The 25,774-nt window shown below is 36.6% G+C and overlaps 2 protein-coding genes across 4 annotated transcripts; both read left to right on the top strand.

Annotated features, from left to right (window-relative positions):
- Nucleotides 1-395: 395 nt before the first annotated feature.
- On the top strand, nucleotides 396-13,256 carry LOC100649364 (inositol monophosphatase 2). Of its 3 annotated transcripts, none has more exons than XM_048407941.1 (5): nucleotides 396-549; nucleotides 5,198-5,331; nucleotides 11,225-11,487; nucleotides 12,075-12,311; nucleotides 12,755-13,256. In XM_048407941.1, the coding sequence occupies exons 1-5, from the start codon at nucleotides 418-420 to the stop codon at nucleotides 12,907-12,909; spliced, it is 921 nt and encodes a 306-aa protein (XP_048263898.1). In that variant the 5' UTR covers nucleotides 396-417; the 3' UTR covers nucleotides 12,910-13,256. The 3 variants fall into 3 exon arrangements, with proteins under 3 accessions (XP_048263898.1, XP_048263897.1, XP_048263899.1); XM_048407940.1 differs by having other exon boundaries at nucleotides 12,075-12,332; XM_048407942.1 differs by having other exon boundaries at nucleotides 12,075-12,358; nucleotides 12,755-12,940.
- Nucleotides 13,257-22,392: 9,136 nt separating this feature from the next.
- LOC100646641 (alpha-glucosidase-like) lies at nucleotides 22,393-24,250 on the top strand. Its single transcript, XM_048407944.1, has one exon. The coding sequence runs from the start codon at nucleotides 22,423-22,425 to the stop codon at nucleotides 24,145-24,147; it is 1,725 nt and encodes a 574-aa protein (XP_048263901.1). The 5' UTR covers nucleotides 22,393-22,422; the 3' UTR covers nucleotides 24,148-24,250.
- Nucleotides 24,251-25,774: the final 1,524 nt, after the last annotated feature.

The raw sequence follows: 25,774 nt of genomic DNA, 5'->3' as shown, positions 1-25,774 counted from the left end.
TATATAACATGTATATTATGTTATAAATAATGTTATATATATATATATGCACGTCACAACAAAATACATCATACATCACATCGACAGGTTGACCCATTTTTCTTTTTTACAAAAATGAATGGTGATCACAGTATACTTGAATTTAATATTGGTATTTCGAACAACATAAAATTTTAGCATGATATAGGCTTGAAAACAGTTTTCTGTTATTCAGTAATAATCAATAATTTCTTACAAACTAATTGCTACATGAAAAACACCTACATGAAATCAGATAGTATTAATCACCTATACCATACATGAGATGGAATAGAACTCATGGAATCAATACAACAATGGAATCATATTAAATAATACGATGACAAATTTGTAGTGGGGGTTCACATCGTAGCATAAAAGCAGAGCTTTCGCGAACGAATGTTTAGTTTAAACAACCCGTTAGTACAGTGGCAGCAAGTCAGTGATCCTTATTTAGTCAATATGATCGATCAACAAGAATTGAATTGTTATTACGATTTCGTTTTGAAGCTCACCATCGAATCTGGGAAGGTATTTTTAATTTATAAATTAAATCAGTTAGATTAACAAATTAAAAAATTCATTTGGGAGGGAACTGTGGAAATGGAAATGTTTACTTCACTTTATGGAATACAACCTACATTTCATTGAATAATTCAATGATACAGATAACAATACGTAAATGCTTTATGATCAATAAGAATATTTATAATTATAGAAGTGCTTATACTACTAGAATGATTCGAAAATTTTGTCTGTTTTTTCTGAAAAAATATGAATTGATTTTTTGTAAATAGAATTTCTTAGACTAATAATCAATCTTGAATAAAATATTGATTGTTATCTATAATTCTTTTCCAAATATCCAGTAATTTATTTGTTCATCTCTGTAAATCTTCCATTTTTTGTTATTAACCTCCAATAGCTTCGACTGATGCCATTGAATGTAGGTGGCTCACAGAAGTTTGGGTTGAATTACTCAGCTTTAGAATACTTTATTTTAATCTAGAATTTGTACTTTACACAATAGAAATCATCAATTGAATATTTTGCATAAAAAATGAAATTGACACTGAAAGTTAATACTCAAAAATTAAGCAGTACGGTTCACCTATTATCTAACGATGTAAGTTGCGAATTAAAATATTTTTTCAGTACTTTCACAATTCTTTTTTCTGATTAATGTTGAATTCTGCTTGTCACAAAATTTTGTGGAGGTCCAATAATGTATAACTTACCGTTTGTTACTGATTTTTGATATAAATTTTTGAAAGCATCTTATATCATTTATAACTTCCACAGCTTGCGTTTAACTATAAAATAAATAAATATTTGATGAAATACCCATAATATTTGATGAACCCATAACATCCAGAGCTGTTTCCTTCAACATGATTAGGAGCACGAAGAAAATACGTGTCAAATATTTTTCCTAGTACTACGTCATACAAATATTTAATTAAAATCAGCGAAAGTATTTTTACAGTTTTCAAGTTAAATGTCATAATTTAACTTTTTTTAAAGGAAAAGTAGGCTTTACTTTGGAAAAATTAAAATGAATTTATCAAAACCGAAAGGAACTTGGCGATACAAAAAATAATGTGAATACTATTTAGCAATAATTGCTCCATTTACTTATAATGACATTTATACATACATATATTTTATAATCGTACAAAAAATTTCATGGATTGTTACGTATATGTTGAATATATAACAAAAGATGTACTCTAAATTATACAATTACACGAATTGAAGTTAAAAAGTATATAACATTGCTATTTGCGAGACAACTATAAAGTTATTAACAAATATATATATATATATATATACTTCTGAAATTTCTTGAAAATATATAATTATATAAATTATATACAATTATATTATCAAAATTATATTATATTATAAAATATATTATAAAAATATATAATATGTAATAAAGCCAGTTACCGACAAAATTGTATATTTGATATAATCATTTAGAATCATTCCACTTCGTTATGGAGCATTACTAATTGTAAATGGTTTTAAGACACATTTATTAGATTTTCAGAGAAAACGAAATAAGAACAGAAAGAAAGAGGCACAGGCAGGAAATAGAGAAAGAAGTATAAAGATAGAATCTTTTATATTTTCTTTTACATTTACTGACGGAATGATGATAGTTCTAAAATGTAAAAATGTAGAAATTTGAAAAAATTGATATCTTTAAAACAGAGATAAGAGATCGTCAAAATCCGTTTGAATTCTATAATATTTTGTATATTTTGTGTGATCTTACAAAAGTGGGAATTATTTGGCAGTAATTTTATTTATGCACTAATTCATTCAATTTAAGAATTGTAACAATTTTCAGGTATACCAGAGGTCATGCTGGTATTGCTACAAAACTGGTCAGACAAGTAAATAATTGCATGTAATTTTATCGGTATTTTTAAAAAAATTATCTGCGGAGAATTGAAAAGGTATCCAGGGCCTGAGATTTCTATAAAAATCTTATGCAATTAACTGTATTTAAAACTTTTTGAGAAAAGATCTTTTCTCACACTTTTTATCACAAAGAGTTAATTAAACAATAATTAGTTTTCTGAAGGATTGTTTTCAAAATTCGAACATTCAATATCATACATCAATAGTAATTTATAATCAGTTAAATTATAAACAAACTAACTACTAGTCTAGATAATTGTCAGTTACATTTGAACTAGCTATCAATTTTGACAATTATTAGTTAAACTTAAAAACAAAAATCATTTCATTTATAAAACTAATGTATATTTATACCTTATATAAACAAGCTAATGATTAATCTTACGTTCTTTATTGTAAACTTAAATAAATAAATTGTATGCTTTATAACACTCAGAACTCAGTTATAACTTTAGTTAAATAATGCAAGACGTTCTTTAAATACCTATAAATACAAATGACACATACTTTTATTAGACGAATATTTCTTAGGAGCAATAAGTTCCCCTATCATATTGTTTAACAGCGAATTGTGATCAGGTGACTGAAGATTTTGAGGTTAAATGTAACATATTCTCAAGCGAATTACTATTCAACTCTGATATTAAAAGGAAAATTGAAAGTCAATGTTGTGTTTACGTTACATTAAATAAAGTTTAGCAAAAATAATAAACTTGGGATACAAAACGAATCAGGAAACTGAAGAGCGGACTGGCCACAATAATTAATTGTCAACAAATTGCCAAATATTTTAAATAATCAGAAATGACCACTTATTACAAAACACATGAGGTGCACAAACTTCACTCCGTTACTTCTGACTTACTTCACATGATTTATATCTTAATACCATAATTGTCCTTTAAATAATTTTACAGACATAGGCGACTGAGGTGTAAAAAGGGTAACAAAGATTGTAGATGTTTTTGTTAATAAAAAATTAAAGTAAAAATAAATACGAACACTGGCGAGTATAGTAGAATATACACGGTAAATAATAATATGGTAAAGAAATATAATATGATAAAATTACAGTCGGACAAAAAGATGCATCAAACAAATGCTTATCAGCTTTCAATCGACTACAAATTGCAATATTATGAATTTCAAAAAAAAACTTTACTTTGATGAAAAGTGAAAATCACCTCTATTTTTTTTAACCCTTAGAGTACTGTGGGCGCATATAGGTGTTTGGCGAAAGCTATCGGTGTGGACTAAGGACATATATATGCGTTTTCTGTAGGTGCCCGGCATGGACTAAGGACGCATGTATGCGTTTTTCAATTTTTCCGAACACCTACGCAGAAGTAATACTATTACATTTGTGTGAAATAAATATAAATGCATTCCTTACGGCAGTAAACAAATGCCAATAGTGCCTCGTTATTGTTGAAGTGGTCACCACTTGTAAGAAAACTCTACATCTGGATTTTTTAGTTTTCTCAAGCACTGAATTTTTCACACACAACTAAATTATTAACTTGTGTTATATTTACTAAATTTAGTTTTCTAGTTTATTGTTTTCTAGTTTATTACCCAAATTCTAGTTAACTGTAAATTTCAATGTTTATAATAAATAATTAAAAATAACTAAAAAATAACGCTCTTGAATCATTTAATCTCGTGCAAAAGAATTACTATAACTTATTACGATTTGCGCTTTGAATAGTCAATCAACAGAGTTCAGTCTAACGAAAAAGTATTCCGTCCACAGCGATCGTCAGCGCTAGATGCGCGCCGTCCGTACAGACGGCATAGGCCGCGAGTATTCAGCACTCAAAGGGTAAATGGAACAGCGCACTTTTCATACTTCAATTTTTAATATTCTGCAAAAAAATATTAAGATACTTGCGTTGAAAAATGATTAGTTTAAATGTGTTAGCATTAATGTTGTAAAACTTAGCATGAAATACAAGGGAAACATAAAAACAAAAAAGATCTACACTATGTTTCACTGTTATTGTTTCTTGCTCTAACTACGCTCTTCCTCTAACTTTCCACGAGTTGTAGAGTAAACTTTATAATTGTGACATGGCAGCGGACCGAGACTTTGATGTATGAATAAATTAAATCGATAGTTTTTCATAATTTGTCTATGAAGTTACAGTTATTATCTTTCTGTTTCTGTATATGATATATATTCTTTTTCCTTTTTTTAAATACATTACACATTTTTATTGTATGTTTACATATACATTATGATATTATATATTTGTTATATATATTTATAAAAATTTATGAAATAATATATATGCAGGGTATGGCCGAATAACGTGTAGAAGCGGGGAGGTGATTTCTTATGAAAAAATTAGAACAAAATTTAGAATAAAATTTTCTCATTTAAGGCTTTGTTTACGAGAATATCGTGTGTGTGTGTGCGTGCGCGCGCGCGCGCGCGCGCGTGTGTGTGTGTGTCATAAGTAAAAGAAATTCTTCTTCGTCAAATTATTATTATTTTCTATAATCCTTTATCACTAATCAATATGGAATACGTTATACGATTATCATACCTATATTATCATTTGTGTACATGATAATCTTATATGTATGTAAAATACGAGTGCTTCCTACGCAACTGTTCAGAATGTTTTGAAACATTTCAACAAATAAGATCGAATGGTCTTTTAGTTAAATTAAACGTTAAATTAAAAAAATTCTAAAGTGAAAACAATTGACAAAGAAAGAAGCAACTTTTTTCTGTATTGCTTAGGTAATTCGGGATGCAATTGAAGGATGCAAAAATATCGAAACTAAAGCTGGAGATTGGGATCTAGTAACTCAATTTGACAAGAAAGTTGAAGAAATTTTAATATATAGCTTGGCCAAAGAGTTTCCAACACACAAGTATGTTTCTCATAAATATTCATTTTTTACTATCTGCCAGGGTCCGGCCGAATAACAAGTAAAAGCTGGAACGACGTGATTCTTTATGGAAAAATAAGAAAATAATATAGAATAAAATTTTTTCATTGTCGGCTTAATTTTCGAAAAAACTGAGTTTGAAATTTCAATTTATACTTGAACATGGCTAATATGACCGACTGGATCTGAGTGAATAAGCAATATGATATTATTGTAAAAGCGGAAATAAATGAAAAGTATAAAATAAAATTTTTCCGTTTAAGGCTTTATTTTCAAGAAAAATCGATCATGTTTAGTTAAGAATCGATCTCGCACTTATATGCCTGTGATAAATTTTCAGATTTATTTTTTCGAGAACAAACCGTCTTGAGAAAAAATTATATTTTGCATTTTCGACTTATTTTCACACGTAAAATGACCTTCTATGGATTATTTAGTCCTGTCTAGTCTGAAATTAGCCATGTTCAAATATACTTGATAAATTTTCAAACACGATTTTCTTGTAAACTAAGTTGAGAATGAAAGTTTTATTCTGTATTTTTTCTTATTTCTCTATGTATTTTCGAGCTATCGCGGGGAGACGCGGTCGTTAGAATACGCGTCAACGGGAGTCGTAAATTCCCGCTACGATTAGAATAATCGACACCACGAATAGTTCGATCCCCGTATTTCGATTAGGATAATAGGGTTAGTTGTTGTGGTATAACACTGTGATTCACAGAGTTATAAAAGATATATATTTCCAAGACTTTATACAATCACACAAAGTAGTAACGCCGTTGTTTAAGATACAGATAACGAGGAGAAGGATTATTCTTAGATGAGAGCGTTAGAGCTATAGGAGCTTTAGACCGTGTAGGCACTTTGAGAGTGGTAGGAAACTCTTTTTTTTTTTTTTATTTATTAGAATATTTACAATCAATTCTCGTTGAGAATTTTCAGTAACTTAATTTGGCGTGATACAATGACATGGATTATAATACCTTTATATTGTTGGTTCTAGTAGAAACTAAGGATTTAATCTAGAGGGTAATTTCTTTCTAGTCTGCGGATCTGGTCCGTCGTGTCAAGTAGTTGGGTGACTAGTGGGTTGTGGTGGTTGTTGACTCTTGTGTTATATCTGCTTCTGGACTTGTGTATTTCATCTTTGACTGTAGGTATCTTGAGGTCACGGTGGATTGTTTCGTTGGTAACATACCAGGGTGCATTTAATAGGGATCGTAGCGTTTTCGATTGCAAGCGTTGGAGTATTTCAATGCTGGAATTACTTGCTGTTCCCCATAGTTGGATTCCCTAGGTCCAGACAGGTTTTATTACGGCCTCGTAGAGGGTTATTTTGTTCTGTATGTTTAATTTGGAGCGTCGGCCCGTGAGCCAATAGAATTTTCATAGTTTTTCCTTTAATTGCTTCGTTTTTCCTGAGATATGTTTTTTCCAAGTTAGCCTCCTGTCCAGGGTCATGCCCAGGTATCTTACGGAGTCCTTGCTTGGGATTATTGTGTTGTTAATGGTGACCTGGGGGCAGGTTTGTTTTCGGAGCGTGAAGGTTACATGGGAAGATTTTTTTCGTTTATTTTAAAGCCCCATTTTTGGAACCACTTTTCCATGGAGTCGAGACTTCGCTGGAGAATGGATGAGGCAATTGCCGGGTCTGCGTGGGTAGCTAATAGTGCTGTGTCGTCGGCAAATGTTGCTATTGTTACCTCGTTTGATATGGGTAAGTCAGCAGTGTAGATGGAGAACAGTAGGGGTCCGAGGACACTACCTTGTGGTATGCCGGATTCTATTGGGAATGTTGCGGAAGTGGCGTCCAGGCATTTAACTATGAATTGTCTGTTGGTTAGGTAGGATTTTAAGATGGAGTAGTATGGGTGGGGTAGGATTTTTTTAAGCTTGTAGAGTAGCCCTTCATGCCATACTTTATCGAGTGCCTGTTGGATGTCTAGGAATACCGCTGAGCAGTATTTTTTCTTTTCAAGGGTTTGGCTGATCATGTGGGTTATGCGGTGGATTTGCTCTACTGTTGAGTGTTGTTTTCGGAAGCCGAATTGGTGATCTGGGAGTGTTTTCAATTCTTCTAGGAGTGGAAGGAGACGATTCGTGAGCATCCTCTCGAATAGTTTAGACAGGGTAGGTAAAAGACTGATTGGGCGATAGGAGCTGGTTTCATATATTGGTTTACCGGGTTTGGGGATGAGGGTGATCAGTGAGATTTTCCACGCCTTAGGAAAGTGTTCAAGGCGGAGGATGGCGTTAAAAATTGATGCGATGAGTGCAATCCCTTTTATGGGAAGTTCCTTGATTGCTTTATTTCCTATTAGGTCGTGACCTGCTGCTTTCTTGGGGTTTAGGCGATTGATTGCTTCTATGATCTCTGCAGAAGTGAAGGGTTCAATAGGAGGGGACATTTGGAAGGGAGTGTGCAGGTATTCGGTGACGTCCGCTGCAGCTATAGAGGAATGGGGTTGGAATACTTCAGTCAAGTGTTTGGCAAATAGGTTGGCTTTTTCTATAGGGCTACGCGCCCATCCACCCTGCGGACGGCGGATTGGAGGTATTATTTGTGGGGGGCGCGTGAGTTTCCTGGAGGCTTTCCATAGTGAGTAGTTAGAGTCGGCTGTGGGGGACAAGCTGGCGAGATATTTGTGAAAACGGTCATTATAGTAGTTTTTTATGGTTTTGGATAGTTTTCTAGTTGCGTTGTTTAGTTTTCGTTTGTCCTCCGGTGTTCTGTGGGTCTGCCATATCCTTCTTAGTCTACGTTTTTCTGCTATTTTTTTTAATATGTACTGGGGGTATTCGTGATTGCTGATGGACGTTTTTGCCGGTGTGGAGAAGCGGATAACGTTTATTATGCTCGCGTTTAGGTATTCCGTGGCTGCTTCGATTTCTTCATTGGGTTTTAGTGAGGTTGAGGCTGAAGTTGTATGGGTAAAGACTTCTCTATAGAGCTACCAGTTGGTGTGTTGGTTATGAATGCAGCCATTAGGTGTATTCTCGATGATAGTTGAACTGACTGTTACTATCACGGGGGAACGATCAGAGGAGAGATCAGCCGAGGAATTGATTTGGACGTGTCTTGATGAGATATTTTTAGTTATGAGGAAATCAAGGAGATCGGGTATTTTGTTTGTGTCGGTGGGCCAGTGTGTGGGTTCGTATGTGGTAAGGTAGTTGAGGTTGTTGGTTATTATGCTGTTGAGGAGGTTTTTGCCTCTTACTGTAACCAGTCTGCTGCCCCATTGGGTGTGTTTGGCGTTGTAGTCTCCTCCAGCTATGAATCTATTGCCCAGGGTGTCCAGGAAGCTGTCAAAGTCTTCTTTGGCGATGGAGTGTCTGGGAGGGCAGTATACAGCTGAAGTGGTGATTGTACCATGACAGTCTTCTATTGCTACGTTTGTTGCTTGGAGGTAGTCTTTCTGGAATGGTGGAAGTTCGTAGTGCTTCATGTTTGATTTGATTATGATTCCGGTGCCGCCGTGGGCCTTTACGCTGGGGTGTTGGGTGTGGTAGAAGTCGTAGCTGTGTATTTTGAGGTAGTTTTTGTCGGTGAAGTGGGTTTCGGATATGAGCATCACATCGATTTGCTGTTGTTTTAAGAATAGTTCTAGTTCAAGTTTGCGTTGCGCTAGACCGTTGGCATTCCACAGAGCTATGCGTCTTGGTTTTATTTTGTGTCGGGGCGTATTAATTTATCCATGATGAGTGTTAATAGCGATAGCAAATTGTTTATTTGCTCTGATTGTTTCTCTATTAGCTTTTCAAGCCTAGAGACGTTATCTGAATTAGGTGAGGTGGAGGCACTATTTTGGGGAGGATCCCTGTGGCTATTTGGTGTATTTCGAGTGCCTTGTACCGCTTGGGCATAGGAGGTTGAGGGAGTGGTGAGTTTGGTAGGGCTGGGTGTTTGATTGGTTGGGGGGATTGGGGTAAAGGTGAATTTCGGCGAGCTGGGTGTTTGGTAGTTTACCTCTTTTGTTCTAAGTTTGGGGTACTTGTTTGAGTACAGAGTTTTGTAGGCTGAGCAGCCTTTGTAGTTGGCAGGATGGTCACCTTGACAGTGGATGCACTTCGCTGGGGTTTCCGGTGATTTCCTGCATTGGTCGGTGGGGTGTGTTCCTGCACATTTGACGCAGCGGAAGGTATGGTTGCAGTATTTCTGCGTGTGCCCGTATCTTTGGCACCTTTTGCATTGCACTATCTCCTTTTCGATTTGCGGTGGTTCGAATTTTACGATGGCGTTCATTAGGCGATTGGTGTTGTAGATTTCCTTGTTGTTGGGTTTCTGTTTTAAGTCGATAAAGAATAGGGATAACGGGTCTTTCGTGACTCTATGCCTTATGTTGCTGACATTGATGACTTCGTGGCCGAGTTTAGATAGTTCGGTTTTTAGCTCGCCGATGTCTGCGAAGTGGTGGATGTTTCGTAGCACCACCCGAAAAGGTCTTTCTTCTTTGAGTTGATAGGTGTGGAAATTGGCGTTCAGGGCCCTAAGTGTCTTGGTGAGCTTCCTGTAGGCTTCTGGATTTGTCGGCAGGATTTTGACTTGGTTGTTGGTAATCTTCAGGTTGTAGTCTTCCTTGGAGATATCTCTCTCTAAGGACTTGATCATTGTCTGGATGTCGATGACATCATTAACAAATATTGGTTGGGGAGGGGGGCTTCTCTGTGCGTGGTGGTTTGGTGGTGGGCCTGCGATTTCCATGGCGTCGTTTGAGGATTCCAGTATTGCGAACCTATTGTGAGTGTTAATTTGTGTTGTTTGCTGTTGGTTCGAGTTTGTGTTTGGTGATTCAATTTTGCGTTTTTTCGCCTTATTGGCGTCGTTGGCGCGTGGGGATCTGCTGCACTTCTGCCACGGGGGGAGCAGTGCGGGGTAGTTGTGAGTTTGCGCGGGCGAGCCTGGTGGTGATTGCTGGGCCATCATCGAGCTAGCTATTTCAATATGAATAACTAGTCGTGAGGCTATGAGGCAAGGTTCGGGTTGGGGTTAGGTGCGTAGGCTTTTCTTCTCTCTGGCGGATAGGAAACACTTGGGAGGATAGGAGCACGTTGTGTTCACTTTCGACGGTTGGGTGACACGTGTTACTTTCGAACTTCACTGGGCACTAGAGACACGTCTGCACGCTTCGGCACTCAACAGCGAACTGGGTAGGAAACTCTGAGAGATATAGGAACGGTGAGAGTTATAGGGAATGCAGGAAATCTAGTCACCGTGAGAGACGATGGAAAACTCTGAAGTTTATTCTGATGTGAATACGGAGGACAGCTCGGTATGGGTGTGCCCTTTGAACGAAGAACGCGGATTCGTTGCTTACATTTTTAGTTAGGAAAGTGAGGGCAATAATCCACGATGTCGATTGGTTAGGACCAATGTTAGGAAGGAAGAGAGGAGGAAGAAGCCTCCTACCAACTTGGGTCCTAGGCGACATTGTTTATAGAGAAACTCAGATTTTCCGTTAGGTAGATCTCCGCTTTTTTCGTTAGGCTACTACCCGCTTTCTCCGTAATTCTTAAGAGCACGTAATAAACCCAAGGACCTTTCTAAAAACCGGCCGAAAACACTTCTAGAATTAGAAAGTCTTTTCGAACAGCAGATTGACTCAGACCATGTGTGCGAACAATGCAGTTAGGATTTCAACTTTATGGTGGGTCCTTACGCCTATGGAGGATTCGAAGGACGGCACGTAGACCGTTGGCTGTTAAGCCGCGCGGCATGGCGTGCAGATGTGTTGCGCGGCAGAACACTCTACAAGGAATTATGTCCTGCACACTCTTACATATTATTTGGCCGAACCCTGTGTATATTATATATACAGTTTTGTACTATGAAACATGTAACAATGAATTGATGTCATATTTATATCATTTATAGATTTATTGCTGAAGAAACAGTTTCGTCCACAAATCATTTACCAGAATTAACAGACGATCCCACGTGGATCATTGACCCGATTGATGGAACCACAAATTTTGTACACTCTTTTCCTTTCACTTGTATATCAATTGGACTGGCAGTAAAAAAAGAACTAGAAATTGGTATTGTTTATAATCCTGTATTAGAACAATTATTCACAGCTAAGAGAGGACGAGGAGCCTACTTAAATGGGAAGCTTATTAAAAGCTCTAGTATAGAAAGTGAGTTTACAAATGTATGTTTTATATATTTCTCTAATACAATCTAATACAATGCATATTTTATATATAATTAATTATTGAAATTGACAAACCGAAATAAAGTATTGTTTTCTTTCCGATTTCTAGTAGTATGTTTTGACATAATATAATGTATTGTAAAGTATGTAGAATAAGTTCAACTGATTCTCATATTTTATATCATTTACATTGAGAAAAACGACTACAAATCTCAACGATATTGCAAATTCATTCGCTATGAATTATTTCGTATTATATAGTAATATTAATATTTTTGTTGCTATTATTTATTAATTACTTTTTTATATTTGGCTTCGAATATTCTTTATATCGAATTTTCTATTCTAATCTGTTAGGTTTAATTCCATTAATTTATTATCTTCGATAAATTAAAACACAGCAAACGTTGAGATGAAAAATAAACGAAAAATGGTAAAACTATGATAATGCTTTGACATCGAGCTCAATGCAATTTTCAACTGACGAAGAGAATCGAATATCTCTACTTCCTATAGCATAATTTAGTAACTGAATAGTCATTAAAATGTACACGTATAACGTGTTTTCAGGGCTGGAGCATTCCTTACTTTGTTTAGAGGCTTCTTATGCAACAATCGAGAATATTAGGGACATTACTCTTGGCAGAGTGGAAGCTTTCGTTTCGATAGCACATGGGATACGAACAATAGGATCAGCGGCATTGAGTCTGTGTTATGTAGCAATGGGTGCAGCAGAAGGATACCATACCGACAATTTGATGCCATGGGATGTAGCTGCTGGTGTACTTATTATTCGAGAATCGGGAGGTGTAGTAATAGATACAAATGGTAGATAACTCCTAACGCAATTTGCGGTAATCTCATATAATCCGACATACTAAATATTACTAAATTAAGACTTAGCACATCCTTTCATCTTTTCCCTTTTCTCTCTTAAATAATTATATCACATTTTTATCTTTTAGATCATATTAATATTATATTTTCTGGTTAATACATTACATTAATACAACGTAAAAAGTATATTTCATAGTATTTGACATATTTTTAAATTAACATTTAACACAGCTTTTTGTATGTGTGTCCCGTTTCTGTTTATAATTATTTAGATAACTAAACTATATTTCCTACTATAGAAAATCAAGATAATAGCTATAGCTCTACGAAAAATTAATAATTTAACAATACTGATAACAACACCAATAACGATTATTAATGATTTTTTAAATAAAAGAATTGATTTGTTCCAGGAGGAGAATTCAATATCATGTCACCAAAAGTATTGGCAGCCGGTAATCATAAGTTGGTCAATGAATTGGTAAAATTAATAAAAGAAGCTGATACAAAAACATTGGAGAAGAAGTTTAAAAACGAAATAAAAAATATAAATATAAATACTTGTTAAAAATTCTAATAAATTTTATTTTACTTAGTAATTCTCTCGATTAAAATGTTGACTAAGAATAACTGAGATTTAGAAGTGAACATGTATTAAGTTTTAGAATATATTAATAATTTTGTCAACTAAAATACAAAATATAAATTAATAATAGGATAATATAATATACCTAAGTAATTTCATTCAAATTAGTTGTATGCGTACGATCCTATGATATATCAATTGTAGCCCAAAATTATATTTTTAAGCAATTTCGTAAATCTTTTTGATATGAGTTAAGTATAATAGATTTATAATAGGCCTATATTTTTAATGTAAAAGGGTGTCAAATTGGAATACAAAACAATTAACAACCTCTATGTTATTAATACCATAAAACACCGCTTTCGGTTGCCTTTTCATTCATACAGATTATTTTATTTTAACACAAAACGCACAATGAAATATATGTCGGGTTGGCGTTAAGATTAGAGTTAGGGTTAAGGGCGTTTTTTTTTTTTTTTTATTTATTTATTGAAATTCACAATTTGTCCAATTTGGACATTTGATGGAATTTTTTAACGGTTAAATTAGCATGTTGGTGGCTACCCCCAGCGGGGTACCATCCTCGTGTTTGTTACGTTATGTCCTTTATAAGATCTGCTGAGTGCTTCCTTTTTAGTCTTCTGTCCATGTTTATGGTTTTGTATGTTTCCGCAGCTAACCGGTTTGGGTGTGTTGCTATTCTTGTGTGTTCTACTTTTGTGTTTAGTAATTTTTCTATATCGTATATGTCTTTGTTATTGTTTCTAGGTTCTAGTTCGATTAGGAATAGCGGTAATGGTTGTTTGGTATCATACTTGTTTATGTTGTTTATTAACCTTACATGGTGTCCGATTTTTGCTAGTTCTTCGCTTATGTTGTCGGTGTTTGTTTTTGGGTGTAATCCCCTGATTACTGCTTTGTAGCTTTTGTCGGATTTGAACTGGTAGGTGTGATACCCTGCATTTTTATCCTTTAGTGATCTTGTCACTTTTCTGAATGTGTCTGGGGTGTTGGTTTGCACTTTCACCTGGTCTATTTTTATCTGTTTGATAACATAGTTGTCTTTCCCTGCAGTGTTGTTTAGTAGTTCGATGAGGGGGTCAATTATTTTCGCATCTATGTATATCGGTGGTGGTTTGGGAATGCGGTTTGTAGGACTTTCCGTTGGGCCCGTTGCTGCCTCTTCTGGCAGTGCGCTGAATGGATTATGCAGCTTGATATCTTGAAGCCATCGTTTTTTTTTCAAATGTATCAGTTTTCCTCGCGCTTGCGATCGGGGTTACCTTCCGTTTTTTGCTGGAGGTTGCCACCGTCCAGCTTTCTTCATGGTTGTATTGGTATGTTTTCCTCCCCGTCGGATTGTGTTGTTTCCATGATATCGTCTTTTTTCTCTACATATGTAGAGTCTGTAGCTCTATTTATGAAATATGTTTCTCCTGAATTAATTATTTTTATTGGTGGAATCTGCATGATTCCACGTTTTGTCGATGGGCGTTTACTTTGTTCCTTTTTCTTCCCTCTTGCCGCACTTTCACTGGAGCACTGTTTCGCACGTCCGTTTAGGTCGCCTGCCCAGGCGGAACTGGTTCTCCATTACGGTAACGCTGACGAGGAAAACTATGATGGGTGTGCCTAAGGGCACGAAATCATCGGATTCGTGGAGAAAAGTCTTCGTTCGGAAAGTGAGGGAAATTGGCGTTACTGTTAATTGGTCAATTTCCATGTTGGTGGTTAGGGAAGGGTGCTAGCCGCCCTTAAATGAGAGTTCGAGAAGAGGAAGCGTCGTTCGCGAGAAAAATAGATTTCTCCTATTTTCTCGTAGTTGGAACGAGGACTGTTTGTCGGTTTGAAGGACTTTAGTTAAACAAATCTTAAGATTTATAGCGGGTCCTCGGGCTAGATGAACATGTACTGTGGAAACGCATCGACATCTGGTAATCATCTTACTCGAGGAATAGAGTCTGGCGAAGAATAAAGTCGTGTGGCGAGCCACGGGACAGAAATCGTTGAAATGTTTATTGTCGTGCCCCGTCCCAAGTATTTCTTTTAAGGAGAGCTATAGAGTTACTTCATGCCTTTGTTAGATAAAACGTTCATCCCTTGACCGCGACTACGTTCGGCGACTGGTTGTCGCCTCGAGCCCGAGCTCACTATCATAAATCTCAAATAGGTACAGTCAGATCGAATGACAACAGTTTCTTAATACGGCTATGGTGAAATCTAAATTACAGTACTAGGGGTCTTCCCAAAGTTCCGAAGGGAGGGTTCTGGTGTTCTTTCATCTCCGACATATATAATTAACTCTATACTATTACATTGCATAAAATATGATACGTATTACGCGTTGTATTTACATGTTTTTATACAGTCATATAGTCGGAAAGTCCAGTCAATTATCGGTGACTGACGTTTTTTCGGTGACTGACTGCGGATTTGTCGTTTTCGATGCAGGGCGAGGCGTCAGTCTTTCGATGCGAGATAAAGCGTCGACCGCTTGTTGTCAAACCCGTGCAGATGCTGCGCCATGTCTTCGATGTGGCGGTGGATACCAGTCGGTACGGTGCGGGGCGTTCCGCGTACGGTCGTAGGCCTCTTTCCATTTTTTAGTATGACGTGCTGGTGGTAATGCCCATGAACTTTGCGATGGCTACATCATTCCTGGCTTGGTCGGTTATCGTCTCGTATGCAGTCACCTGCATTTGCGCGTCAATCGGAGGTGAGGAGTCGAGGTTTGCTGAAGGGCCGTTCCGTGTTCATCGTAGCGGTAGGTCCAGCTTGCCACAGTCTTAGATTCGCGATGATGGAAGTCTAGGTAGTGCTATTACGGTCACACCTCTGTTTTGCTGTTGATCACATCGGGCTTACCAGTTTGAGGTGTACTGTCCGTGATGATTGTCGCTGGTCCTCGTCCGGAGTAATTGTTGCTAGGGGCTGTAGATGTCACTGCGCTGGGGTACTGCTGATTTTCCTCCTAATTTAGTTGCGTAGAAGAAAAATCAGATCGCCGGGATTCGAACCCGGATTCCGAACCTAAGGCACTAACCACTGCTTTTTTTTTTAATTTTTGTTTATTAATTCCAGGCTTTTTACATATTTTTTTTTTACATGTTTTTTTCCCAGAATAAACGCTGAATTCTAATTGTAGGGTGGTACAGGCAAAAGTACCGATACGCGACGGTACGACGTAGCCATGCATTAGTACATTTTTTTTTTTTTAAGATTATTATTGTACCTTAAATTTAAGCCGCTGTTGCGCTGTGCTTATGTACGATGTTTTAATTTATGTCCTGAAAGCCTGGACGCAAAAACAGGACAGTTCGCTGGCCTATTAGGGAGGGGATGGGAGAGGGTGGACTGGGAGGGGAGGGGAGGGGTGTTCTGTGGGATTGGTATAATATTTATTTACATATTTACATATTTACACTTTTATTCGGTGAGCGTTGCCGTTCTGTGGCTCTTTATCTTGTTGTTTTTGTTAAGGGTTCCGTATCCACCAATATTTTTTTGTGTTTTTTCTGTGTTTGTCTTCTGTATCCTTTTAGGGGAGGGCCATGTTGTATCTCCACCTAGTGTCTGCAGTACGATCATCTAGGTTTTCCTCGTATTGTATAGATTTCATTCCTATTTTCCTTTGTATATGATAAATTATAAGGATGTTATTTTGGTCTTGGAGATAGTTTCTTTCGTCTAGGTATAAAAAGACTTCGGGGGGGGGGTGTAGCCTGTTAACAGAGTGTTTTTGAAGTATGCGTCGTTTGGAAATAAGCAGCCGAAGATTAAGCTATTTTCTTTGATCTTCGCGGCTTGCGCGAAGTGCACTAACCACTGCTCTGCCGTCGTCCGACGCTAGTTAGTGTCGAGTGGTGGTATTTGGCTTGTCGAGTGCCGCCACAACATGCTGCCGTATCACCAGCATAAAGACAATATTTCATTCCGTGTGAACGATTTTGTGATATACAATTTCAGGATTATTATCAATCTACATCCCTAGTTGGAGATGTTATCGAGGAATTTATTCTTTTTTTTTTTTATTTATTAGAATATTTACAATCAATTCTCGTTGAGAATTTTCAGTAACTTAATTTGGCGTGATACAATGACATGGATTATAATAGCTTTATATTGTTGGTTCTAGTAGAAACTAAGGATTTAATCTAGAGGGTATTTTCTTTTTAGTCTGCGGATCTGGTCCGTCGTGTCCGGTAGTTGGATGACTAGTGGGTTGTGGTGGTTGTTGACTCTTGTGTTATATCTGCTTCTGGACTTGTGTATTTCATCTTTGACTGTAGGTATCTTGAGGTCACGGTGGATTGTTTCGTTGGTAATATACCAGGGTGCATTTAATAGGGATCTTAGCGTTTTCGATTGAAAGCGTTGGAGTATTTCAATGTTGGAATTACTTGCTGTTCCCCATAGTTGGATTCCGTAGGTCCAGACAGGTTTTATTATGGCCTTATAGAGCGTAGTTTTGTTCTGCGTGCTTAGGTTGGAGCGACGGCCAATGAGCCAATAAAATTTTTTGAGTTTGTCCCTGAGTTGTTTAGATTTGTCTAGGATATGTTGCTTCCAGGTTAATCTCCTGTCCAGAGTCATGCCCAGGTATCTGACTGTGTCCTTGTTGGGAAATGTTATATTGTTAATGGAGACCTGTGGGCAGGTTTGTTTTCGCAGCGTGAAGGTTACATGTGTGGATTTTTTTTCATTAATTTTGAAGCCCCATTTGTGAAACCACTTTTCCATTGAGTCGAGACCTCGCTGGAGAGTGGATGAGGCTGTTGTCGGGTTGGCGTGGGACGCCAATAGCGTTGTGTCGTCGGCAAATGTTGCTATAATTGTTTCTGTTGATATTGGTAAATCGCCAATGTAGATGGAGAACAGAAGGGGTCCGACGACACTACCTTGGTGTATGCCCGCTTCTATTGGGAAAGTTGTGGAAATGGCGTCTACGTATTTAACCATGAATTGTCTTTTGGTTAGGTAAGACTTTAGAATGGAGTAGTAAGTGTGTGGCAGGACTTTTTTAAGTTTGTAAAGAAGCCCTTCGTGCCATACTTTGTCGAATGCCTGTTGAATATCAAGGAATACCGCTGAGCAGTATTTCTTCTTTTCGAGGGTTTGGCTGATATTGTGTGTTATTCGGTGGATTTGCTCTATTGTGGAATGCTGCTTCCGAAAGCCGAATTGATGATCTGACAGAGTTTTCAGATCCTCGATTAGTGGGAGTAGATTCGTTAGCAACTTTTCGAATAGTTTTGACAAAGTGGGTAGAAGACTAATTGGGCGATAGGAGATAGTTTCGTGTATTGGTTTTCCGGGTTTAGGGATGAGCGTAATTTATAACGTTTTCCAGGTTTTGGGATAGTATTCAAGGCGAAGAATTGCGATGAAGATTGAAGAAATGAGTGCAATCCCTTTTACAGGTAGTTACTTAATTGCTTTGTTACTTATTTGATCATGTTCCGGTGCTTTCCTGGTGTTCAGACGATGGAGTAATTCAGTAACCTCTAGAGAAGTGAAAGGTTTAATGGGGAGAGACATTTGGAAGGGAGAATGCAGGTATTCTGTTATTTCAGGTGTGGGGTTTGAAAACGTTGGATAGGTAGTTGGCGAAGAGGTTGACTTTTTCTATAGAGCTTCGTGCCCATCCGCCTTGCGGACAACAAATTGATGGGATTATTTGGGGGGGGGGGGACGCGTGAGTTTCCTGGGAACCTTCCATAGTGAGTAGTTGGAGTCGGCAGTGGGGGACAAATTGACAAGGTACTATCGTCTATCGATACGACTAGAACGTCAATTTCCCTCACTTTCCGAACGAAGGCTTTTCTTCACGAATCTGATGATCCCGTGCCCTTAGATACACCCATCATAGTTTTCTTCTACAGTGTCACTGTGACGGAGAGACACTCTCTCGTACGATATCATCAACGATTGAAGTATCGTTCTTACACGCTGTGATTACTCCACGTTTTAACATTGAGCACAACTTAGACGTTGACGAAAAGTAAAGTTCGCTATCCCGTTGACCGCGGTTTCGTTATCGAACCTGAGGCCACCGTCATTAGTGTCTAATCACCGCGGTCACTTGATAACTTTGTAATATTCACGATTGTGTTAATAAACATTACCTCTATTGTGTAATAACAATGGCTAATCCTAGTAAAAGTTCGTTATACGTCCCTAACCCTATTCTTAATGTGAACTCGACATATATATGTCTTTTAATTACATATTTAATTACATATTGTATTTAATTACATATTTGTATACATATTTGTATACTTACAGGCTATCTTCGCAAGAAATTGGTGAAGATTAAGATTTGTAAAAGCTGCGAATTGTGGTTGGAAACATTAGTGTGTAATAAAAATGCTATTTTAGTTACGCAACTGATCAATGTGAAAACTAACGGACAATTGATTCGTAGAAATCCGCACTTTTTGAATTTAATCTTAATACGTAGAACATTTTTTTGCAACCCTCTATATCGAGCAAACAGATTTCTGGCAGTGTATAAAGTATTAGATTATTATGGTTTTACTTTTCCCTGTCAGCATCATGAATCAGATATACTGTTCTACATAGTATATTATTACGCGCGGTTGAGAATGTGACAGTTCGCAAATCGGAAAAATATAAAAGAAAGAAAAAATGTTATAAATCATGAGAAACGGCATAGTTTCGTAATATCTAAATATTCATACATTGTCTGAAAATTTGTATGAAAATATTGCGATGAAAATGTATATTTTCGCGAATGAAGAAAACCCGGCTGTTCCTCTCTCATTCTCGCGATCCCGGGTTTAATTCAAAGTGGACCGATTGGGTGCGTGGAAAGTTCGCGGCCCCAGCAAAGATGGAGAAAGATACGTCATTATTATTATTATTTTGTATTTAATAATTCAATATAATAAATGTTGTTTGATATCAATATTTTTTCATTATTAATAATCTTTATTTTTGCAACTAATTTTGTTTCTAAGATAAAAAATTTAGTAACATTGAAAAAATTCAGTCATGAAAGTTTTTATAATATCAATAAAATATTTCGGACATAATATTATTTACGTTATAAATAGTATTAATAGTTATAAAATTTTGTAATAAATTGCAAAAAGATTAAAATATATGTATGTATTTACTGTAAAAGGAATTATTTAGAAGAGTTACAAAAAGTTCTGGCTAACACAAGAATTATTCAAGAATTTTGGAAGAAGATGAAAGAATTCTTAGATACAAAATGAGTAAAGACAAAATATTAGGTAAAGAACAGATAGAGAAATTTTATACAATAATATATCCACCTCGAATAATCAAAGTAGGCATTCAACCTAGACACAGAAATTTCATATATCAAAAAAGTTCCTCAATGGAACTCGGGTCTTCTCTAGTCTCTAAGGTAGGACGGGAAAAAAATATTCGTCAAGGTTATGAATACTTGAAATATATCAGGTAGTTGGCGTGAATTTGGACAAGTACTATTAATTTACTATAAATTTAAAAAAAGGAGTATCAATGACTCTCGGAATTACAAGGATATAACTCTGGTAAACACCTCCTGGAAAACCAATATAGCAATTCTAGTCAACAGGGATATAGACTGGATCTTTGTTTCGAATGTTCAAATTTCGATGGTCCTGGCGGAAAAAGGAGGAAATTAATAGCAGCTTTTATAAACTTCAGAAGAGCTTTCAAGTCAGTAATGCACCCACTCTGTCAGAAACTATTTCAAATGGGGCTACGTTCACAATTCGTACAAACTCTGAGAAATCTGTATGAAAGAGCTAAATTGACGGTCAAACTGAAGAAATTGACATAACACAAGCAATATCATAGGTCACTCGCTTAGTTCAATTCTTTTTTTGCAAAAGTTGCATGCTATAGATAGTTTTTTTTAGAGAAAGTGAACATCATACAATAATTAAAGAAATGGAACTATTACTATTTTAGACGATCTTATACTGTTGATAAATATCGTAGATCTACAAGACAAACTTGAATTCTTATCAAAATACTGTAAAATAAGAAATTTAGAGGTAAACATAGAAAAAACTAAAATACTGATATTTCAGAAAACAGAGACGAAGAATAAGTGTAAGGAATTTAAGTATGGAGATCGTAAATTTGAGATAATAAAAGAACTATATCTATTTGGGAGTACCTTTCTAGTACATCGGGGTTGTTTAGTCAGACAGCTAACTACTTTGTAAGTAAAAGTAGATGGGTGTCCTGGTTGAATATCTTAACGTGAAAATTTCAATATTATGGAGAGTTGAAATTTTGATAAATTGTTTCGAATTCATTGCATGGATCCAAAAATAAAACGGGTCAACGTCATACTCTAATTGTCAAGAAAAAAAAAAAGAAAAAAATAGATAAATCCTTTCAACTTCTGATTTGAAATACTTTCGACCGACTATTTATTTCTTTGTAAATAATACTTATCGCTGGTTCAACTGTTTTTCTTTCCACTTCGATTATATAGGATTGTTATCGATAATAATAAGTTAGCCCTGTTCCCAATGCGATGTATGAAAACAGCTTTCACATAAAGGTTTCAATCTATTGTGGCCTATTGCATTCTATACAATATTATATCATTCTTTCTTCTTTACGTATCATCTTTCATCAAATATTTCTATTTGAAACTAAATTTAACATTGTTCGGTAATAAATCGAAATCCTCTTTTACATCGAAACATAGCGATTCGTTGTCATAGTTTAGAATATACATATCTCCATCTGAAAAAATTGTTCATTTTAACAGAAATGAGATTGTATCTTTATACCGGCTCTTTAATTAGTTAACGTTAAGCTAATGCTCGTCGTAGTTGGAAATTTTACATGAATTTCGCGTTAACGCGTCGATAATAGATTTCCTACAGATATAAGAAGGGGAAAAGATTGTAGTGACGCTGATGAATCGCGAGTTTATTTGCGACGGCGGAACTGCAGCTTTAAATAATTAACCTCGATGAAAAGAAGGCAGGTAAATGATTTGCTCGAGTGCAGTTGGCCATATAATTAGTCGGCGAACGATAGAAACTAGATTGGCATGTATAAACGCCTTGTACACACGAGATCATGCGGTTCTAAGTGTTAACCGTCTCTCAAGTGACTCTATACTTCGATGAATCTTATCAGAAGTTGTGTTCCGTATAATATACTCCACTTATAGAAAAAATCTTCCAATCCCTCGCGAGTATTCAGTTTGTTTAAACTATCGAATGTGGAAAAAAACAATTTTGATATAAAAAATTTCTTTCCAACGTAGCATCAGATAACAAAATATAAATTGATACGCGATGCATGATAGTATTCGAGTACCTAACTATCTTTTCGTTATCGTTGACACTTATTCGAAACGAACTTATCTTCCATTAACTGAGTGAAAGAAATTTAGTAAACAGATAATCGAAGCATATATGTAAACAGATAATCAATAACATCACGTTTTATAAATAGTCGACTGTGTTTCTCTTGGTTCAGTAATCCATCATGTTTCGGCTAACGATTGCAACGTGTTCCTTGCTGTTCGCGCTAAGCGCGGGAGTGGATGTGGATTGGTACAAAAATATCATCGTGTACCAAGTCTACCCCAGAAGTTTCAAAGACAGTAACGGAGATGGTATCGGTGACCTGAATGGTATCACCAGCAAACTGGAACACGTTAAGGACATTGGTGCTAAGGTCGTCTGGCTATCGCCAATCTATAGGAGTCCACAAGTTGATTTTGGTTACGACATCTCCAATTTTACAGACATTGATCCAGATTATGGAACTTTAGCAGATTTCGACAAATTGGTAACTAAGGCTAAGTCCCTCGGGCTCAAAGTGATCATGGACTTTGTGCCTAATCATAGCTCTAACGACCATCCCTGGTTCAAAAAGAGTATTCGAAGGATCAAGCCGTATGATGGATATTACGTCTGGCACAATGGCAGAATCGTAAATGGTACCAGACTGCCGCCAAATAACTGGTTGAGCAACTTCCAGGGATCTGCCTGGCAGTGGAACGACGTCCGCAAGCAGTATTACCTACATCAGTTTGCTGCAGGTCAGCCAGATTTGAATTATCGCAATAAGGCTTTAGATCAGGAGATGAAAAACGTGTTGACTTTCTGGATGAATCGCGGGGTCGATGGTTTCCGCATTGACGCTATCAATCATATGTTCGAGGACGCCAAGTTTCGGGACGAGCCGAGCGCAAATAGGACCGATGTCCCTAAAGACGATTACGATAGCCTGGTGCATATTTATACGAGAGATCAGAATGAGACCTACGAGACGCTCCGGAGCTGGAGGAAACTGATGGATGAACACTCCAATCGTACCCGATCCGATCCAAAGTTGATTCTCACGGAAGCCTACACCACTCATGACCTAACCACTAAATTCTACAATGCTGGCTCCAATGTTCCCTTCAACTTTATGTTTATTAGAGACCTGAACAACGAATCTACCGCAATGGACTTTAAAAATCTGATAGACAAATGGGTCAATACCGTGCCTCAGGGTAGCGTACCGAACTGGGTCGTGGGCAATCATGATAATCATCGCGTGGCCTCGAGATTCGGAAGTCGACGAGCTGATGAGATTACCGAAATGGCGTTGCTTCTACCTGGCATAGCGGTTGTTTACAACGGTGATGAAATCGGAATGATAGACAGACAATTTACGTACGCCGAAACTGTCGATCCAGCTGGTTGCAACGCTGGTCCCGCCAGATATTTTCTGAAATCCAGAGATCCCGAAAGAACACCGTACCAATGGGACAACAGCACCAATGCTGGATTCTCCACCAGTGCGAAAACCTGGCTGCCCGTGCATCCAAATTACAAGACCCTGAACCTGAAAGCTCAGAAGGAGCTATATTACTCTCATTACCAGATATTCAAAAGTGTGATGAGCGTGAAAAGGCGACCAGTGATCGCACACGGTTCCTTAAATGTTACCGTATACGACCAAAGGGTTCTGAGTATTACTCGCACTCTAGGAAATGACACTGTAATTGTTATGTTTAATTTTGCCAATGTACCTGTCACCGTAAATGCTAGAGCTGTTCTGCCACTTTCTTCTACTCTAATAGTTCATACCGTCAGCGTTGGTTCCAATCTTCATCCAGGTACCACTGTCTTCACAAATTCGATAACTATTCCTGGATCTGCTACTGTTATGTATACTACTCCTAATATATTTTGGTCAAAGGATGAGTATGTTTGATTTGCATTTCTTTACACAGTTTTAGCATTGCAGTGTCAGTGCAGTGTTATTAATGTAGAAGCGATCTAACTTCAATAAATCTTATTGTATCTTATAATTTAAATTTTATGATTTTAATTTTATAATTGTATAATTTCCTTTATCCTTCTTTTAAATTTACTTCGGTGTTTTCTCCTAGTGATTTTTCCGTTTCTATGTAGAATTATTTTTCGATAGTTCACGATTCAAAGTAGACAATAAACTTTCGACGCTTTCGTGCAGCTCTTATGAAAATTTAACGATCCTCTGGCGTCACAAGTAGTGAACTTCTATAATTATTTTCGTCAGAAATGGCAAAACTACGCTGATATTAAATGCTAAATCCTGTTAATATGATCACTTGTTTAAAACAAAGTGGTTAATTATACATTACAATTTTTATCGCATCGCGCATCGTCGGTGTTGAATGTTTGTTCCATTAAAAAACTTAATCTCCATCTATGTATGAAATATTGAGAGGCGCGATTTTTCACCACGTATCTAATAAATATTCTAATAAATAAATTAACGAGTACATGTTAAAAGCGCGATAAATTACTTTGGTTTCGGATCGTTATTCGGCTGAATCGTAAATTTCTTCGTATTTCAAATGACCACGCACGTTAGAGAAAAATGTAGCTACACAATAAATTTAGACTCGCCCGCGAGCTCTGATTAAAAATAATTCATTAGAAACCTAGCTGGTCGCAAATGTTTCCAATCGAATTTTCTACATCGCGGATTATAGAAGAATCGAACGCGATTAAAGAAGACTTCCCCTATTCTATTTCTTTTACAGATATCCTTTTTCAGATATGAAAAAAAGCATTACGGCTGCCGTCAATCAATTGTCCATTTACGGATTTAATGTGATTGAATTATTTGCCACAGAAGAACTCGTTCATGAATTTTCGAATGTTCATAAAATAATTACAGTAATATCCTTAAGCCATGATGTCCGCGGTAAGGGACTATCACGATAGAAATCGATACAAATCACTTTTGGCAATCAATATCTCCGAATGTTTCCCCCTTAAAACGTTCGTGCACTTTTAAATCTTACCTTTTTACGTAGTTAGTAATTCCATCAAGCTGATAGCTGTAAAAGGAAAGTAGAGAGCATTATTTGATCGTTCTCTGGAAAACACAGCGAGCGACAGGGAATGGATGTGAGATCCGGCGAGAGGCAACGTACATTCGGAAGTTGCATATGCATACAGGCGCATGTAGGCAACCTCCAGTATATAGCATCGCGGCGCTGTACCAATCAAGCTGTACCAATCTTGTTATCATTATTTCTCTTCCTCTTTTGGACATCGACCAGACACTTGGAAGAGATGCACCCTGGGAAATTATGTGTCGCAATCATCGTAGCTTGATTCTATACCTCTAAATCGGTACAGATTTGAAATTCAAGGTTAAAATTGGTCGCATCGTATTCTACTCGCTACGAGGACCACCTTTATCAAGAGAACTATGGGTCGAAATTCAATCGTTTTTTTTTTTTTAATAATGATGTTAACGTTTCAGTAGTTATTGCAGCTATTTTATTTATGATATGAATATATTCAAAAAGAAAATATACAATATAAATATTATGTTATTGACT

This window comes from Bombus terrestris, chromosome 8 (assembly GCF_910591885.1).
Source record: "Bombus terrestris chromosome 8, iyBomTerr1.2, whole genome shotgun sequence".
Classification (NCBI taxonomy): Eukaryota; Metazoa; Arthropoda; class Insecta; order Hymenoptera; family Apidae; genus Bombus; species Bombus terrestris.
Note: the sequence above shows the minus strand (reverse complement) of the source record. Positions and strands in the feature narration are given on the sequence as shown.